Source organism: Vicia villosa, linkage group LG2 (assembly GCF_029867415.1).
Source record: "Vicia villosa cultivar HV-30 ecotype Madison, WI linkage group LG2, Vvil1.0, whole genome shotgun sequence".
NCBI lineage: Eukaryota > Viridiplantae > Streptophyta > Magnoliopsida > Fabales > Fabaceae > Vicia > Vicia villosa.
In genome coordinates this window covers 201,331,444-201,351,149 of record NC_081181.1, presented here as the reverse complement: position 1 = coordinate 201,351,149, position 19,706 = coordinate 201,331,444, and the positions used below count along the sequence as shown (strand labels likewise).

The following is a 19,706-nucleotide window of genomic DNA, read 5'->3' as shown; positions in this document are numbered from 1 at the left end:
GAGTACCTCTCGAGGATGTTTCTTTTTGGGAAATAAATCTAATCTCTTGGTTCAGCAAGAAATAGAAATGTGTATCCCTATCTACTGCTGAAATTGAGTACATTGCAGTAGGGAATAGATGTTCTCAATTAGTATGGATGAAACAAATGTTGACTGAGTATGATGTCTCACAAGATGTCATGACACTATTTTGTAACAACTTAAGTGCTATTAATATTTCCAAAAATCCTATTCAACATAGTAGAACTAAGCACATTGATATTTGATATCATTTAATTAGAGAGCTTGTTGGAGACAAAGTTATAACTCTTACGCATGTTAGCATTGAAAATTAGCTAGTTGATATCTTTACTAAGGCTTTGGATGTTTTCCAGTTTGAAAACTTGGTATTTGTGTGTATGAGGAGTTATAACAATCAATGCTATTTATGTGGGTCAAGCAAAATCTCAACTTTTATTCTTTTGGCCCAAGTTCATTAAGCAAAATTTCATTCCTTTGGACTAAGTCTTACTATCATTTCAAAAAGGACAAGACCATTGATCTCCCTCTCTCTCTCTCTCTCTCTCTCTCTCTCTCTCGCTCTCTCTCTCTCTCTCTCCCTCTCTCTCTCTCTCTCTCTCTTGTGCACATGCCCTCACAAATCATCTTCTTCGTGTTCGATCAAAGATGTCTCATATGTTCAAACATCTTTGGTGAAAGATACTAGCTCTAAGGGTGACAAGAGTGACAATACTGATGTGTGTGTTCCTATAGAAGTTGTACATGAAAGAATAAGCATGAAGAAAGTTGATGTTGTGTTCTTGATGATGTTATCAATGTTGATGACATTCCTACCGATGTGGATCTCATAGCCAATATACTTTGGAGAAGAAAGGGAAAGGATGTTGTACTTGTAGTTGAAGATTCACCTTCTAAGGCAACCAAAGTTAAATCTGATACTGCCAAAGGAAAGTATGTTGTTGGCCCTGCAAAACCATGGATCAAAGTCGTTATTCCTTCAAAGAAGACGAATGATGCCTCATATAGTGACTCTGAATATGAAGCTGTTGAAGATGTTCAGGATATCATTCCTCTTAAAAGGTCTGTCTCCATGAAGACATGTGTTGTTGTTCGTGCAAAGAATGTTGAAATATGGCAATATGTGGATCAAAGAAGGATTTTTTTAGAGAGGGAATTGGGTAAGGATTTCTTCAAATTCAAGGAAATTGTGGAGCTGATAGAGGCTGCTAGACTGAGAAGGACAGTCACTGAATTTGGGCCTTGCTATGATAGGTTGGTGAAGGAATTTGTTGTGAGTGTTCCTGATGGTTGTGATGATTTGAAGAGCAGAGATTACAGGAAGGTAAATGTTAGGGGAAATATTGTGAAATTTTCTCCAGTTGTGATCAATAGATTTCTGGGGAGACTTGAAGAACCTCAAGCTGAGTTAGAGGTTACAGATGATCAAGTGTGCAAGGAGGTAATTGGTGGGCAAATGAAGCACTGGCCTAATATAGGAAAGCTGTCATCTGGAAGGCTTACTGTGAAATATGCCATCTTTCGTAGGCTTGTTGCTGCCAATTGGGTTTCCACGAACCATACCTCCACTATTTCCACTGGGCTAGTAAGTTCATTTATGTTGTTCGTAGAAAAATATCATTTGATTTTGGACAGTACATCTTTGATCAGATTCCGAAACAAGCAGCCTCATCTGTAGTGAAAATGCCAATCTTATTTCCATCTCTCATATGTGGAATGATCTATGATCAATAACCTGGTATTTTATTGGCTATTGATAGTATGCAGAAAATGGATTCTCCTTTGTCTTTGCTTTATAAATTTTTTGGTGGGGCACATGTCCCAGATATTTCTATGACATCTTCCCAGGTGAGTGGCCCTTAGACTTCAATGGAAGGAATTATTGCTCAGCTCAAGGAGACGTTCAAGGAATTGGAGGATTCCATCACGGTTGACACTGCTAGGAAGATCGAGCTTGAAGGATTAATTAAAGCTTTGATGGAGGAAAAGGACAACAAGGTTGGACCTGTTAGTGCTGTTGATGTTGACCTTAGAGATTCTGAAGGAAATGACGAAAGTATTGAATCTGGAAAAGATGATGGTAAATCTGGAAATGATGATGATACTAATGGGGGTGACTCTGGAGGTGGGGATGCTGCTGAACAAAATGCACTTGATGGTGGAAAAGTTGAGAATGCAAATGCTGATGATATTGATGATGACCAGGTGGCATCTGATGGTGGTGATGTAGATGGTGAAGAAGAAGAGTTTGAGACTGCTGATGTTGCTGCATGATTTCTCTTCAATCTTTTGTTTATTTATTTTGGTATATGATTTTGTAAGGGTTAAAATGTCTAGATTAATTTTTAACCTTGTGTGCACATTGTGCTTTTTGTTTATGTGCTAATGTGGTTCCTTTTTGGTTAGTTACTTGCATTTGTCATATTATGGCTAAAAAGGGGGGGGGGGTAATATGTGTGTGTGCACTAACCACTAATCATTGACTGGCTGCTGCTATTAAGGGGGAGAATTTTCTAATTCTTTGAAGTGTTGCTTAACAGTAACTTGAGGGGGAGTACCTACTCTAGATTGAAATTGTATGAAGAGATGTCAGACATGATGTCCTGACATAAATCTGTTTGAGAATTTATTTTTCTCTGTTTTGATATGTTAAGTAGCTGCCACTAACTGTTACTTTGATTTTATTCCTACTGTTGATATCTCTAATGATGAGTTTTGCTGCTGTGCCTCTGATGTCTGTGTTTGATTTATTTTCAAACCTTTGATTCTGGTGTTTTAGTGCAAAAGTATTTTAGCCAAAATTTTACAAAAGGGAGATTGTTATTTCTCTAAAATTATGATTCGTATAAATTTTGGTAAAACTAACTTGGCAGCAACATGATGAAAAAAATGTTTCAACTTGCAGACTCAACATGTCGAATGCGATGTCCTAACCAGAAATATATTACATCTGGTTTGTTATAGTTTACAGTTTGGATGCAACTGCTTATTTTCACATTATTGAATATTCTATGATTGTTAATATATCCTATGTGGCGTCCAAGACTGATGAATCAGAGACTTTGTTGGTTTATTCTGTTTTCTAAATGTTGAGACATTTTAGGAAACTCTAGATTGAAGACCTATTTTCTTGCAGATTTTTTTGCAGTCTCATTGCCGCATTTTGAAGCCCAATCCAGTCCAGATTTATGCTTTAAATAGATTGTTGCAAACCTAGTTTTGTGTGGAACAAATACTGTGATTGTATGATCGTTTTAGGGTTTGTGTGTTGTTAATTATGAGCCTCTCTATTATCATTATGATATAAGAGAAAGATTGTCTCTATTGAGTTGTAAGTTCAATTAATCACTCTTAAACTTTTAAGCATTGAGTGATTGTGTGTTCTTGAAATATAACTTTTGAATCTTTCTATGTAAGAGAGTTTTCACCACTGTGGTGATTGAAAGAGACATGAGAAGAGTCTCATACCTAGGAGAGTCTTAGGTAGAAAATAAGCACAGGTAGTGATTAAGTAAGTAGATTGTAAACGGGTGATAGTTTATTGTGGGTCTACAAATTGATACTCCCTCCGTCCCAAAATAAGTGTCACATTTACTTTTTAGGTTCATTGAATATTTAATGTATCTAGTCTGTATAGAGACCAGATACATTAAATATTCAATGAATCTAAAAAGTAAATGTGACACTTATTTTGGGACAGAGGGAGTACTATTTAGTTGAGTTCGTCCCTGGTTTGGTAACCCCCAGAGTAGGTGTTGTTGTACACCAAACTGAGTTAACAACTCTGTGTGTTCTTTTATTTTTCAGTATTGTATGTTTATCTATTTTTACCTTGCCATTGTGTTTTGTTAAGAGATCACTGTCACAACATCTCTTAGGACATTTGAGATCTGAATACCAGAATTTCATTTACCTTGGCTTTTAACTTTGCTCCATTTGATTTGATGGAACAGAATAATGAACTTTTGGAATGAAAATCTTGATTGCGAATGAAAGAGTTTTTGGAAAGGGTTTATAGAAAAAATGGGTATGGGGTCTAATTATGCAAGTGACTATTTTTAGCAATTTCACATTTATTTTTTTTCTGAGATGCATCTTCGGAATAATCTAACATGCAAAGGCGACAAATTATCAAATTTTCGGACATAAATCTTTGAATAACTCACAGAAATATACATTGAATACTATTCAACAAAGATGTATCTTCGATTTTTTTTAGCTGTAGGGTGACAGTATTTTTGTGACATGTTATGTTATACATATGGTTGACAATGTATTTTCAAAAACTGAAGAGCATTTTTAAGTTTCTATAGAATTCTCTTCCACCACATAGATTGAACTAAGAGATTATCTTTCTTAATATTTTTAATATTTATCGTGTTTAGACCACACCAAATATAATTTTTTTTAATAAACAAAATATAAACTTTCTTTAATTTTATAAAAAAAAAAAAACGCGTTGATGCCGTAATGGAACCATAATTAAGCTCGAATTATGACGTTGGACTCCCGATGCAAATTTATAAGTCTTCGATGGGACATATCACATGAGATGGATTGCAAGTTAACACTTTGACAACAAAATCACTTAATGATTTCAAAAGAGATAAATGATGTATAAAAAATATTAATTTACTTTAAGTTTTGCGCATTTACGCATGTAGAAGTACTTTTACATCGTAATTGAGTAGTTATTATACTACTTTTAAGAGTTGAAATCGACTTCCCATAGTGAATAATTGACATGTCCAAAACATGTATTAAAAATAGGATAAAGCTAACATGTGCTCTTGGGGCACATGCTAAGAAACATAAATATAGTAAATTTGTATTGGAAAACGTAATAAACACATTAATTATAAACTTTTTATGAAAACAATGCAGAATTTCTTAAAAAAATTTTCTACATTTAACTCTTAACATGTGCCCTTAGGGCACATGTTAGCATGACCTTTAAAAATAAAATAAAGAGTTAAATATATATATATTTTTTCTATAAATAATTCATAAATTTAATTTTAGTCCCTGTAATTTTTTTAAAATAATAACACTTTAAAATTTTTCATCCAGACTAACAAAAACTGATGTAGCAAAGTCAACATAACATTGTTTTTAATAAGTAACTAGTAACAAACCCGTGCATACGCATGGGTTCTGGTCTGATACGCGCATTTATTTACATAATATATTTATTTTAAATAGAATATTTAAAATGAAAAAATATTTAGATCAATAATAAATTTTTCGTATATCAAAATATTTAGATCAATAATAATTTTTTTCCCTCTTATATCATTCTTGGATCATAAATATTTGAATCATAAATATCATCTTTCTTATATATAAATATGTAGACAAGAATATATTTTTCCCCTATTCAAATATTATTTATGTTTAGGTATCATTTACAAAAATATTTGGATAAATTGTAAATTTTTGTATATAAAAATATTTAGATCAATAATAGATTTTTTTGTCATATACCATTTTTGAATAAATTTTTTATGGATCTAAATACCATTTTTCGTATATTAAAATATTTAGATCAATAATAATTTTTTTCCATATACAAATATTATTTTTGTTTAGGTATCATTTATAAAAATATTTGAATGAATAGTAAATTTATGTATAAAAAAATATTTAGATCAATAATAGATTTTTTCCCGTATATTATTTTTGAATAAATTTTTTTTGGATCATAAATTCCATTTTTCGTATATAAAAATATTTAGATCAATAATATATTTTTCCCGTATTTAAATATTATTTATGTTCAGTATCATTTACAAAAATATCTGAATCAATAGTAAATTTTTTTATATAAAAATATTTAAATCAATAATAGACTTTTTCCCGTATACCATTTTTGAATTAAATTTTTTGGATCATAAGTACCATTTTTCATATAGAAAAATATTTAGATCAATAAATTTTCTTTTCCCGTAGACAAATATTATTTATGTTTAGGTATCGTTTACTAAAATATCTGAATCAATAGTAAATTTTTGTATATAAAAATATTTAGATCATTAATAGATTTTTTCCCGTATACCATTTTTGAATTAAATTTTTTTGGATCATAAATACTATTTTTCATATAGAAAAATATTTAGGTCAATTATAGATTTTTTTCCCGTATACAATATTATTTATGTTTAGGTATCGTTTATAAATATATCTGGATCAATAGTAAATTTTTGTATATAAAAATATTTAGATCATTAATAGATTTTTTTCCCGTATACCATTTTTGAATTAAATTTTTTTGGATCATAAATACTATTTTTCATATAGAAAAATATTTAGGTCAATTATAGATTTTTTCCCGTCTACAATATTATTTATGTTTAGGTATCGTTTATAAATGTATCTGGATCAATAGTAAATGTTCGTATATAAAAATATTTAGATCAATAATAAATTTTTCCCACATATCATTTTTAAATTAAACTTTTTGGGATCATAAACACCATTTTTCATATAGAAAAATATTTAGATCAATTATAGATTTTTCCCGTATACAAATATTATTTATGTTTAGGTAATGTTTACAAAAATATCTATATCAATAGTAAATTTCGTATATAAAAATATTTAGATCAATAATAGATTTTTTTTCCCGTATACCATTTTTGAATAAAATTTTTTAGATCATAAATATCATTTTCCGTATATAGAAATATTTAGATCAATAATAAATTTTTTCCGTATACAAATATTATTTTTGTTTAGATATCATTTATAAAAATATTGAGTGAATAGTAAATTTTCGGATAAAAAATATTTAGATCAATAATAGATTTTTTCCTGTATACCTTTTTTGAATAAATTTTTTTTTAGTCATAAATAATATTTTTCTTATATAAAAATATTTAGATCAATAATAGATTTTTCTGATACAAATATTATTTATGTTTAGGTATCATTTACAAAAATATCTGAATGAATAGTAAATTTTTGTATACAAAAATATTTAGATCAATAATAATTTTTTCCATTATATTATTTTTTATTAAAATTTTGTGGATCATAAATACCATTTTTTTTAAAGAGTAAATGGAGTATAGAGAGATTGGGGTAGAAAACTAAAAAGGTGAAGAGAGAGAAAGAATGGTGAAAATAAGTTATAATATAGTTGAATAAAATATTAAGATATAATGGACAATTGTGTGGATAGACCAAAAAACCAACAATTTTAATAGGTGTACAAAAAGTAAGGATGGGTAATTTTGTAAAAACCAGAGCCATTTATTTTCTTATATTATAGATTTGTAGCTAACGAATTTCGAACTTAAAGACCATTAAAGAACCACACTCAACTCAAACATTTCACTTTATCAACATAATACTTGAATGCAAAAAAACTTCATTAGACTGCTGGGTTATAAACTCTCCCGAATTCCTTCAAATATGGTGTCAAGCTATCTTGAAAGAAGCATTTTCACTTGTTTTCACTTACCTTCTCTATCTCTACAAGACTATACCTTTCTGTTCCATGTCTGTGCATATGCTTGGCATTGCATTATTACATATTTTCCAATTCCCAACAATTCAAAATGATCTTTTTTCTAATTAATTAACATAATAACATGTTGAACATGTATTGCATGTGTGGCCATTTAGATTATGCTCACCACCTGTTTGATCAAATGCCAAGAAGAACTTTTGTTTCTTAGACTGTTCTCATTTATTGGTATGTTTGGCTTAATAAAAGAGTGTTTTGCGTTATTCTCTATCTCTAGCATGTCGGGTTGCTTTCGACCTCTGTCTGCTAGAGCATCACTATTAAACCAACAAAAAGTATGGACACAGTACCGTCCTATTTTACACACACAATATTATTTTCTTAAGGTAGAAAATATAACTCAAATCCATAATCCGCAATCTGCAATCTGCCAAGTGAAATGGGAATCCATGGTCTATTGCCGCTACTCAAATCCACAATCCTTCCAATTCACATCAAAGACCTTTACCGCTGCTCTGTCGCCATCCACACATATTCTTTCCTCCACAAAGGCGCCCTTTCTTGCACCACTCACCTCTGCAAAGGAATACCCACTCCCAGGCTACTCACCCATCTCAGCTGTTTCTATTTTGAATTGAGTTGTTTTTTAGTGTTCTCTTTATGATTATTTTGTTGAGGTTTTCTTTGATTTTATATTTGGCACAAAATCAGTGAATCAAAATTTGTTTTTGAGTTTTTGTGTTCAATCAATTTTGCATGCTTATTTTCAATAGGTTTGGGTTGAATTTATAGGGCTAACTAGAATTTGTGTTATTATTACAGACACATTGAGTATTGCATGCATAGAGTGTCATCTCTGATTTCTTAGCTGGTTTTTTAAACCATATGATCTCATAATCCAGGTTGATGTTGTTGTTATTGCGTTTTTATTTATGAAACGATTATTTTGTATGTTATAAGTGCAGGGCTAGAAAGGATAATTTTGAACGTGCAATTGAACATGATTCAAATGGAGATTCTACATATGCCTATGAGTGTTACCAAAAACGCTGTTGATATTTCGCCTGTGATTGCGCGAGAAATAATTAAGGTAGAAAGGAATTCAGTTTATCAGCGCTAGAGCTAGCTGTTGATACTCCCTCTGCTCCTTATTATAAGAAAAAGGTGACTTTTTAAATACATTGAATAATCAATTTATATGATCTATATATGGACGGACTAGATACATTGAATGTTGGATGTTTAGAGTATTAGCCAACACCAACCAACTTATATCATAGTTTAAAGTTTGTTGAAAAATTCTCATTAGCAATTGTATAAGGAAAACAAGAAGTATATATTGTCATCTTGTGAAATGAATAAAATACTGGTTGTTTACGATCCTTCCTATAATCAACATAAAAAATCTCAGGTAAAACTACTTCCGCTATCAAAATTTATCACACACTAGTTCGTTAATACTTTTTATATTTTGCATTTTCAGTTCGTGTATTATAGATTGAATACGTTACTTACAACTAGTTTCTTTCTCTTGCAAGCTTGTTTGTCATTTTCCAATTTGATGCAAGGAGCTGAAGCTTCCAATTCTTCCATGGATTATAGTAACAATCAAACCTGTAGATATGATGTGTTTATCAGTTTCAGAGGTCCCGACACACGCAACAATTTTGTCGACCATCTTTATGATCATCTAACTAGAAAGGGTATTTTTGCCTTCAAGGATGATAGGAGGCTTGAGAAAGGAGATTCCCTTTCCCCACAACTTCTACAAGCAATTCAAAATTCACGGATTTCTATTGTTGTCTTCTCTAAAACATATGCCGACTCTACATGGTGTTTAGAAGAGATGGCTACTATAGCTGAATGCCGTAAAGAATTCAATCAAAAAGTATTTCCTATTTTTTATGATGTCGATCCATCTCATGTACGACATCGGAGAGGGCTGTACCAAAACGCCTTTGATTTATACCGGATGAGATTCAAACATGATCAGAGAAAGGTTGGGAGGTGGAAGAAAGCTATGGACGTTTTAGCTAACTTAGTCGGTTGGGATATCAGGAACAAGTAAGTTTTATTCCCCTTCTACTTGTTTTTACATTTTCTACTTCAATTCCCTTTCTTATTGCTTTCTTTAGTCTATGCTTAATCAGTTGTTTTCTATAACTATTGGAAAAAACTCACACATTGGTTATAGATAGAGGCTTTCAAAAGTTTATATAAAGTGACACTCCTACCTTAAAAGTTGATTTGGTAAGGATGAATTAGGTCAAACTCTAATTCTAATGGTATTTTAAGAATTAATTTCCCCACAGCTTCTACAAGCTATTCGAGTTTTAGGAATTTTGATAGTAGTCTTGTAAAAAAAAATCTAAGTCAATATTGTGTTTGGATGAAATGGTTGCTATTGCGCAATGCCTCACAAAATTAAAGAAAACTGTTTCTACGATGTTGATTCATCTCATGTTCGAAACACGGGTTGAATTTGATGTTATAGATAACTAGTCATATACCCCAACACTAACACCTATACTTAGTATGGGAGACATTTCCTTTAATGTAGTTATTTTTGATTATTTTCATTTATCAATATATGGTTAGCACGGTTTTAAATGGTTGTTGCAATAAAGGTTATAATTGCATCGCCATCCTTGATATAATGGAGAAATGTGGCCTATGCAGCCTTAATAACAACAGTGATTTCAGACCTTTATTTAAATTGCAATGTCTGAAATATGCGTAGTTGCTTCCTAGCATGTCATCATGTCAACTTTCATGACCCAACTTGCACTCTTTTGCCTTCAATAAGTTATAAACAATCTGTTAATATATCTTGTAATTTAAAGTGATAATTTTGTGTTCTTGTTTTTCCTTTCAGGCCAGAATCTATAGAGATCAAAAAAATTGTTCAAGCAATAATAAAAACTTTGAATCATAAATTCTCAGGGTTTACCAACGATCTTGTTGGGATGCAACCTCGCATAGAAGAATTAGAAAAGCTTCTAAGATTGAGCTCAATGGATGATGACTTTCGAGTATTGGGAATTTGGGGGATGGGTGGAGTAGGGAAGACAACTCATGCTGCTGCTTTGTACGATAGAATCTCTTATCAGTTTGATGCTTGTTGTTTTATTAATAACACTAGCAAACTTTATATGGATGGTGGCGTGGTTGCTGTACAAAAACAGATTCTTCGTCAAGCTCTAGATGAAAGAAATCTAGACGCATACGATACTTGTGAGATAACTGGGATTATGATAAATAGACTTCAGAGTGGCATTAAGGTCCTTCTAGTTCTTGACAATGTTGATCAATATGAACAATTGGAGGAATTGGCTATAGATCCTAAATTGCTTTACAAAGAAAGTAGAATAATCATAACTACAAGGGACGAGCATATTCTAAGAGTGTATGGGGTGGATAAAATTCATGAAGTTCCCCTGTTGAATAGTAATGATGCTTCTGAACTTTTTCGCAGAAGAGCTTTCAAAGGTGAAGACCAAAGCAGCAATTGTGTTGAGTTGATTCCAGAGATACTAAAATATGTTCAAAATCTTCCTTTAGCAATTAAAGTAGTGGGCTCTTTCTTGTGTAATCGAGATGCTACTCAGTGGAGAGATGCTTTGGATAGATTGAAGAACAATCCAGACAATAAAATTATGGATGTGCTTCAGATGAGTGTTGATGGACTAGAACATGAGGAGAAGGAAATATTTCTGCACATTGCTTGTTTTTTTAAAGGGGAGAGGGAAGATTATGTAAAGAGAATTCTAGATGCATGTGGATTATACCCTCACATAGGAATTCAAAGAGTCATTGAGAAGTCACTCATTACCATTAAAAACCAAGAGATTCATATGCATGATATGTTACAAGAACTTGGGAAGAAAATAGTTCGGCACAGCTTTCTCGAAGACCCAATATTGTGGAGTAGAATATGGCAATACCATGATTTCTATCAAGTCTTGACATCAGAAACGGTAATAAATTATGTTTCCAAAACTAGAGGGTGCAATTTATACTTTTTGTTTTGTGACATTTTTACCAATTTTTCCTAGAGTATCATCATGCAGTTCGTTTCAATTAACATTCATACTGGAAACTAGTTTTAAACAAACAATTTTAAGAAAACGAATTACTATGTAGTTTTTTCACAGTTAATTTAAACACACTTTGATTCCATAATTTTTTTATTCCATTAAAAGTTGACATTGTAATATAAGATATATTGGTAATTTTTGTTTCTAAAATGGTTAGGTCAAGTAATTTCATTTTTTTCTGTCTATGTTATGCTTACTCTCTTCTTTTCTCAGGGAACAAATAATGTTAAAGCTATAGTTCTGGATCAAAAGGAAAGTTTCTCCAAATGCAGGGCTGAAGGATTTTCAAATATGAGCAACCTTGCACTTCTCATATTGTATCATAATAATTTTTCAGGAAATTTGGATTTTCTTTCCAACAACTTGCGGTATCTTTTGTGGAACGGATGTCCTTTTACTTCTTTGCCGTCAAACTTTGAACCACATTATCTTGTGGAATTGAATATTCCTGATAGTAGCATTCAACGACTGTGGGAAGGTCGCAAGGTACTCCAGTTACATAACATTTCTTTTATAAAAGTTTGCACTTAATTTTGAAATCACACCACAACAAGTTTATAAAATTCCGGTCTTAGCGATACGTTTTTATTGATGGTTGCCGATTCTCTTAATAGGAACTACCTAATTTGAAAAGGATGGATTTGAGCAACTCCAAGTATCTTATAGAGACTCCAAAGTTTTTTTGGACCCCAAAACTGGAGCGGCTAGATTTTACCGGATGCACAAACTTAATACAGGTCCATCCGTCAATTGGACATCTTACAGAACTTGTTTTCTTATGTTTGCAAAACTGCAGCAGTTTGGTTGACCTTGATTTTGGCAGTGTATCAAGATTAAATTCTCTGAGAGTTCTACGCCTTTCCGGTTGTACAAAACTTGAAAAGACGCCTGATTTTACCGGGGCATCAAATCTTGAATACCTTGATATGGATGAATGTACAACTTTATCCAAAGTTCATGAATCCATTGGGGCTTTGACAAAGCTTAAATTCTTGAGTTTGAGAAACTGCACAAATCTGGTTGAAATGCCTGATAGGATTAAGAGGATGGCGTCCCTTGTAACTCTAGATTTTTGCGGTTGCTCGAGTCTTACAATTCTACCCTTGAAACGGACTCGTACTGATCATATGAGATCTTTGATTTTTCTAGATTTAAGCTTTTGCAATCTTCATGAAGTACCAAATACTATTGGAACGTTACGTACGTTAGAAAGGCTAAATCTACAAGGAAACAAATTCCGTTCACTACCTGATGATTTCTTTGATCTTGACAACCTAGCATATGTAAATTTATCTCATTGCCATGAGCTTGAAAGTATTGAACTCCAATTTTCACAAAGTACTTCACAAAGTGCTTCAAAAAGTGCTTCTTCAGGAGGAAGATATTTTAACATGGTAGCGGGATCTCGTGATCATAGGTCAGGATTTTATATATTTGACTGCCCTAATTTCATTGTTAAATCCAAAGACAAATCCATAGAATGTTCATGGTTACAAAGACTACTTCAGGTATGTACGTTGCTTACACCCCCCAATTCTCTAGCTTTCATTCATTGTATTTTCTTTTTTACGAAAAAAATCCTGATTTAACCTGTGCAATCAGGAATAGCTCTCATTACTAAGAATATAATTTTTTTTGGCTGCATTTTGTTGACTAATCATTATCCGCAAGCCGCAAGCTACTTAGTACTTTTCATGGCTAATAATTATATTCCATTTCTTTGCACTCTCTAGCTTTACTATACTTATGTGTTATTTTTCTTCTTATACCAGAGTCCCCATCACTTTCGGGGTGGCTTTGACATTGTTGTTCCTTGGAATAGGGAAAACATTGATTCTCCGTCAAGTTGTTGTATTCCAAAATGGTTCAATTACCAATTTGATAGTGATTCAATAGTAAGGATAGTGGACTTTGACGAGTTTGACATGAAGTTTGGCTTTGCCTTCTGTGTGGAATTTGAGGTAAACAATAGTCCTGCGAGTTCGGGTTTGCCACAAGATTCATTTTCCTCAGCACTCCCACATCCTTTTTATCTTTCTTTTGAAAGTGAACACACAGAGGAACGCTTCGACATGCCACTTAGTTTGGAACTGCACAAAGTTGATGGCTCCAAACATCTTTGGCTAATCTATATCTCTCAAGAGCACTGCCATTTTTTAAAAACTGGAGCACATATCACATTTAAAGCCGGCCCAGGGTTGTCGATAAAGAAATGGGGATTACGCTTGGCAATCAAGGATCTAAGGAAATCATATCGTGTGCCAAGCGACTGGGAACACTCATCGGACTCTTATGCGCCCCAACTTTTCTTAGATTATGTACAAAAAACCAGCATGAAGTCTGGAACTAAAATCCAACTTCCGTACAATTGGTTTGTTACTGAAGAGGAAGAAGTTGAGAATTCAGGAGCAAAGTCAAAAGAAACTGCTCTTTCTAATCTGGGCCTTTAGATATGCGCCAAACGCACATCACATTCCGTGAGCCTTGAGGTAATTATCTTGTTACGCAATACTTCATTATATTGCTAATTAATAATTAATTTTATAAGTAATGATATGAATTATCAGTATAGGACATCCATATTTTGCACTACAAGTCTGTCCAGTGAATATATCTGATTATTTGAAGTTAAGGTTCTGTCATGAAGCTTATCAGGTGAAAGAATACATGATAGGTACTGTTATTCTATCTCTGTTGAGGATGATTGTTGTTATCAGTTGCAACTTGGGAACTTCTTCAACTTCGCATATCTCATGTTGGACAAACTCAGAATGTGATGGTAAAAGTTTCTGTTAGACCTCTTAAAGAAAATGTGGATAAAAGGATTGGGGTAGGAACTGCTCATTAGATAGTTTAGTTTAGTGGGCAGTTATTTATTTCCTTAGCAGTTATGTTTTTTATATTTCAGCAGTTATTAGGAAGGGAGAGATTCAAGAGTTGAATTTTTGTAAGGAACCGAACTGTTTATGTGTAATTTGCTTCAGTTTCTTTTATTTGCAATTGTAATTCTATTTTGAGAGTTTTTCTCTGGATTTATGTTGAATGTAAATTCAGAAATTCATCACACAAATCCACTGCTTTGATCATTTCTGTCAGTTTCTTTCAAATAACATGTTGAAGCAATTTGAGAGACTAAGTTTAACCATACAAGGGAGTTTCTTATCCTACCTATATGGTTGAAAAATATCCAATGAAAATCCAAAAATTTATTTTAGATTTCGGAAATATATTTCCGGACTCACAATTTTCACACTAAAACACGTTTTAAAAGAGACTTGCCCCATTTTTTTTCATAAAATCTATTTTGGAGATGTATTTCTGAATTTCTGAATTTCGAATTCACCCTATAGGCTAAATTCATGCGTAAATTAGACACATTCGTTTTATAAAAGAAAAATAAAAAAAATATATTTCTAGAATAAATCCGATAATATTCTTCCAACAACATATAATATGACATCGCTATTAGAGTAGAACCAGCACCTTCGTTTTTGCGATAATAATTTTATGGAAATAAATGATAAAATTAGATGTGCAGGAATCTTCCCTCTTTGCCCTCAATTATATCAGAAAATGATTTGTAAACTTTATTATTACCGTCCCTCATTGGTTGTCCGCGGATTCCATTATCAAAAAGTGTATCCACAACTTCTTGTATCAATTTTTCTTGAGACATTACTAAGTCCCCTGGTGTAGATCTACTTGTTGTTAATAGATCAATAAGAATATTGTTCCGAAAGATAACTCTTCTATAGAGTTCATTAATATCTGAACTCATAAGTTTACCACCCATCTATTTAAATAATTGGTCTCAATTTGGGGGGAAGAATTGGTAAGAGACATAAAACCATTCATTCTGGTTCTATATTTGTTCGAATAAAATGCTTAGCATAAAGGAAAAAGAGAGCTTAAGTAGGACCAAGGACTGCAAAACGCATACAGACATCTCCAGACGCGCATGGCAAGCTGCTAGGCATAAAATCGCCTTTGTCCATATGCATCCAATAGAACCAGATTTACACAACACACACCATACATGTATCGTATACACCAGACACGTATGGCAGGGTTGAAGGCCAGAAATAGCCCCACGACCTTACGCATATCATGGAATCCAGATGCAGACTAGATGAGGTCATATATGTATCTTATGCACCAGACGCCTATGGCAAGGTTGAAGGGAAAAAAATGTCTCTGGTCAGATTCATATGAAGGCATCCAAATGCATCCAACCGAGAGGCCATACACGTATTTTATTAGTAACACTCCGTTTATATTGACACCCAACTTTTTTAAATAGGGTAGATAAGAATTTACCTACTTATCTAACTTTGCTACTAAATTAAGAAATCTATAATCAAATCCTTGTTTGTTGCTAGAGAGAATCTCAAAACAGTAATACTGGTAAACTTTCAATTAATGCGATGAATGTGAGAGGGATTCAAATGTATTAAATATTAATGTAGAAAACAAGAAACCATTTGATTGATCAATAATACAGAAGTGTAGCCTGCTAATAATAATAATTTATTCCAATGTACAACTACAAAGCAACGTTATTAAAAAAAATTTATCCACGATCTGTAAAATAAACTTATTTAATTCTTTCTTTCTAATAATTCAATATTTTTTTAATACGCACGATTTCCAGGCCGTGAATATTATAAATTATAATTTTATAATCACAATAGAAAAAAAGAAAAAGGTCCAGCAACTTTATCCTGTGATGCCACTACACTGAATCGCGCTCGGAATATTCCTCTTCCGGAAAACCGTTGAACATTCCGGCAACTCTCCAAGATCTGCAAACAACGATTCATCCTCCTCCCTCATCGTCAGCGTTATATCCTCCACTCCTCCGCAGATCGGACTCACAAAAACACCTGTAGATGCAACGTCATCGAACCAGCCAAACACGGCGTGGTGGTGGTGTTGGCTGTGCAGAACCGTTGAATCACCGGAGAGGTCGAAGTCAGTGGCGAAAACGGTTAGATTCTCCGGCTGTGGAGTAGCGGCGGGAGAAATAGTATTAGTGTTACATTCGCCGGAAGAGTCGCCGGGAGATGGAGATGGAGATTCGACGGTGACGGTTACGGTGGTGGAAGAAGATGAATGAGATTTGGGAAGAGGGAGGGAGTGGTTGTGGTCGTGAGCGTAGGTTACGAGAAGCTTTGTGGGGTCCACGCGGCTTCGCTCAACTTGTTTCCTAGCGGGACACCCTTTTGAACTGCTACATCGGTAATAACCCCTGCATTTTCAGATTTAAATTAATTAATTATAATTAAAAATTGGATTAGGAAGAAAAATGCATTATTAAGAAAAAGATTAGGATTAGGAAATGTTTAAATAATATGAGTGATGTTGATTGGATGATAATACAAAACAAGAAGGAAAATGATGCTTTATGGATTATGCCACACCTTTAGCGCGTGGTTCTCAACCCCTATTTTTTATTGATATATTCTACATTTTTGTTTTTAGCTTCATCTTAATCATTCTTCAAGGGCAAAATAGTAATGATGAAAATACAAGGGAGACTTATTATAATTTAAAATTACAAATATTTTATTTTATTATATCTTAAATCTTATGATAAAGATATTTGTTGAGATATAATAAAATAAAATTGTTATTATTATTTCTTTATAGGTGAAGGCGTGAAGCTGGTATCACAAGTTCAAATTAGAGACAATATACTATAATATCTTGTATAATTGGATGACTATACTGAATTATAAGCTGAAGGATTATTATAATTCATATCATTACATTTTAAAAGCTGGCAATATGAAGTTTCAAGTATTATTAACATTTTATACTTAATTTGCTCTTTCACATATTATTTTCCTATGCCCTTTTTAATAAGAAATATTTCTCATTGATAAGAGACTAATAATCCTGAACTGCTGAACACATTTTATGCTAAAGATTGGAAGAAACAATAGAAGAAAAATACATTTTCCTATACATTTAAAACAATCGGCATGAGTTATATTACAGTAATTAATTATATTAATAGTTTTTTTTAATATATTGAAAAATACTAAAAGTATATAAAAACGAGTACAGATAATTTATTTTTAAAGAGTTTTTAATAAAAAAATAATTTAATTGGATACATGGGTGGTGATTGATTGACAGTGTAAAAATATTTTACACTGTCAGTGCATCACCCCTTTTCTCATTTTTAAAACATTTTTATTCGTAAACTTATCTGCGTAAACTTATCTGCATTGATTAACGCAAATGTTGCATGAAAAACATACATGCACAATGTCATAGGTATGCAAAATAACATTGTTTATATTTACGTGAAGCGCATAAAAGGATATACATAAAATAAAATACTTGGGAAATTAAATTTATTGCAGATGCAACTATAATTTATTGAACATTGAAATGTGCATCACATATTATAAATTAAAACAAAAAAAATTGTTTTCTTTCATCAAAAATAAAATAAATTCAAACATAGAAAATGATGGCATCCTGTTCAATATTTCTATAAAGGGAAATGCTAACAAGTGTCCCAGGGGCACTCTTTAATAGCTTTAAAAAGTAAGTTTTTCTTGGAAATATGCGTAATTAATGCATCCAAAATTGAAATGGTGAACTTTTGAAAGAATATTTTCTTTATTTAGAATGCTTAAAGAGTGCCCCTGGGGCACTCGTTAGCATGACCCTTCTATAAATTAATCAGCTCCATTATCAGTAGCGTGACACCAACGCGTTTCAGAGCCCGCGTGAGGAATCACATTAACCAAAGTTTCTAACTACTACCACCACACGCCATAATCCATAATGCGCATTTTAGCACAGCCACCCTTAACAGACTTTTCTACGCTTATAGCTGGCGATAACCACTATCCTTCACTCTATTCCGCCATGCACTTCCAATTCAAGCAAACATTTAATCTCAATATTCCCTAACCTTATTTAGCATTCTTCACCCCAATAAAGTTTCCATCTAAAAACCTTAAATTTAAGCTAACATAAAACTTAACTATCTAACAATTATGAAAATCAACTAATTAAGACGAAGGTTATGATACCTGGGATAAGGGGAGCCTTTGATAGGCTTTTGACCATACTTTCTCCAAGCCCATGAATCCGACGGTGGATACGTCTCTCCTTTGTTCTTAGATCCTTCCACGTCAGCAATCGGTATAGTCACCACCCTCTTCTTCATCTCCCTCCTACGTAAAGTATCACGAACATAAAACTCTTCAACTTCTCAATTCACAAACCCAAAAATAAAATAAAATCCATGAAAATAGAAAAATTCAAATTAAAAAATAAAAAAAAATGAAACCTTTTCTTAGGCGACGGTTCTTCAATTTTTACGTCTTCACAAGAAGGAGAAGCAGGACCATCTTCCGATATGGGCTCGGGTTCAGGCTCGGGCTCGGGCTCATCATGGTCAGTAACATACACTGGCTTAGTGTTGAATCTACGTTTGTACATGATTGGCTTTTGTTTATAGAAAATAACTTTTTTTGAGTTGTTATTTAGTGTAGGAAATGGTGATGAAAAGGTTTGGCTCGCCGGAGAACAAAGAGAAGGGTGATCGGAGAAGTGGTGGTGGTGGTGGTGAGGGAATTGTAAGAGTTTGGGATTGAGAGAGAAGAGAGGATTGGGATTGATGTTTAATATGAGCCGCCATGGTGACAGATTGTCAATGTAACTAGTTTATTATGGACGTGAGAGCAAATACATCAATTAATAAACATATATTAATGTAAGGGTTTTATTTGATGGGGTAAGGTTCATGATAAAACATGACATTCGACCATTTATTGGTTGTTATGTTACGCTGTGTATTGACAATTGAGTCCTTGCTACTATATTAGTATAATGTGTATTATTAGGGTTAGTATTGAAATAATATAAAATACATGAGATGTGCTGCGTTATGGTCTTATTTTCAAATTGTGTGAAAAGACAATACACAATTGGAAATATTGTGTATGATGGTGCCAAATTATGATCAAAGAATGCAAATTAAGTTTTTTTTTATTCTTCTTTGCAAATTATCATATTGCCAAAAAAAATCATATTTTATATAGCCGGCTTACTAATAAAAAAATTTAAATGAAAAGTGGGATGTATATGAGAGACGTACA

General features: G+C 32.6%; 2 protein-coding genes across 4 annotated transcripts; one reads left to right on the top strand and one right to left on the bottom strand.

Annotated features, from left to right (window-relative positions):
- Positions 1-7,357: 7,357 nt before the first annotated feature.
- LOC131653599 (disease resistance protein RPV1-like) lies at positions 7,358-14,685 on the top strand. 3 transcript variants are annotated; one of them, XM_058923842.1, is made up of 7 exons: positions 7,358-8,650; positions 9,025-9,550; positions 10,362-11,463; positions 11,797-12,069; positions 12,198-13,091; positions 13,356-14,072; positions 14,258-14,685. In XM_058923842.1, exons 2-6 carry the CDS (start codon positions 9,048-9,050, stop codon positions 14,031-14,033), a joined length of 3,450 nt encoding a protein of 1,149 aa, XP_058779825.1. In that variant the 5' UTR covers positions 7,358-8,650; positions 9,025-9,047; the 3' UTR covers positions 14,034-14,072; positions 14,258-14,685. The 3 variants fall into 3 exon arrangements, with proteins under 3 accessions (XP_058779825.1, XP_058779824.1, XP_058779823.1); XM_058923841.1 differs by having other exon boundaries at positions 7,359-8,650; positions 14,156-14,685; XM_058923840.1 differs by having other exon boundaries at positions 7,359-8,650; positions 14,151-14,684.
- A 1,404-nt stretch (positions 14,686-16,089) lies between these two features.
- LOC131653596 (probable WRKY transcription factor 69) lies at positions 16,090-19,311 on the bottom strand. The gene is made up of 3 exons (XM_058923830.1): positions 18,896-19,311; positions 18,636-18,779; positions 16,090-16,831 (listed from the first exon to the last, which is right to left on the bottom strand). Exons 1-3 carry the CDS (start codon positions 19,045-19,047, stop codon positions 16,300-16,302), a joined length of 828 nt encoding a protein of 275 aa, XP_058779813.1. The 5' UTR covers positions 19,048-19,311; the 3' UTR covers positions 16,090-16,299.
- Positions 19,312-19,706: the final 395 nt, after the last annotated feature.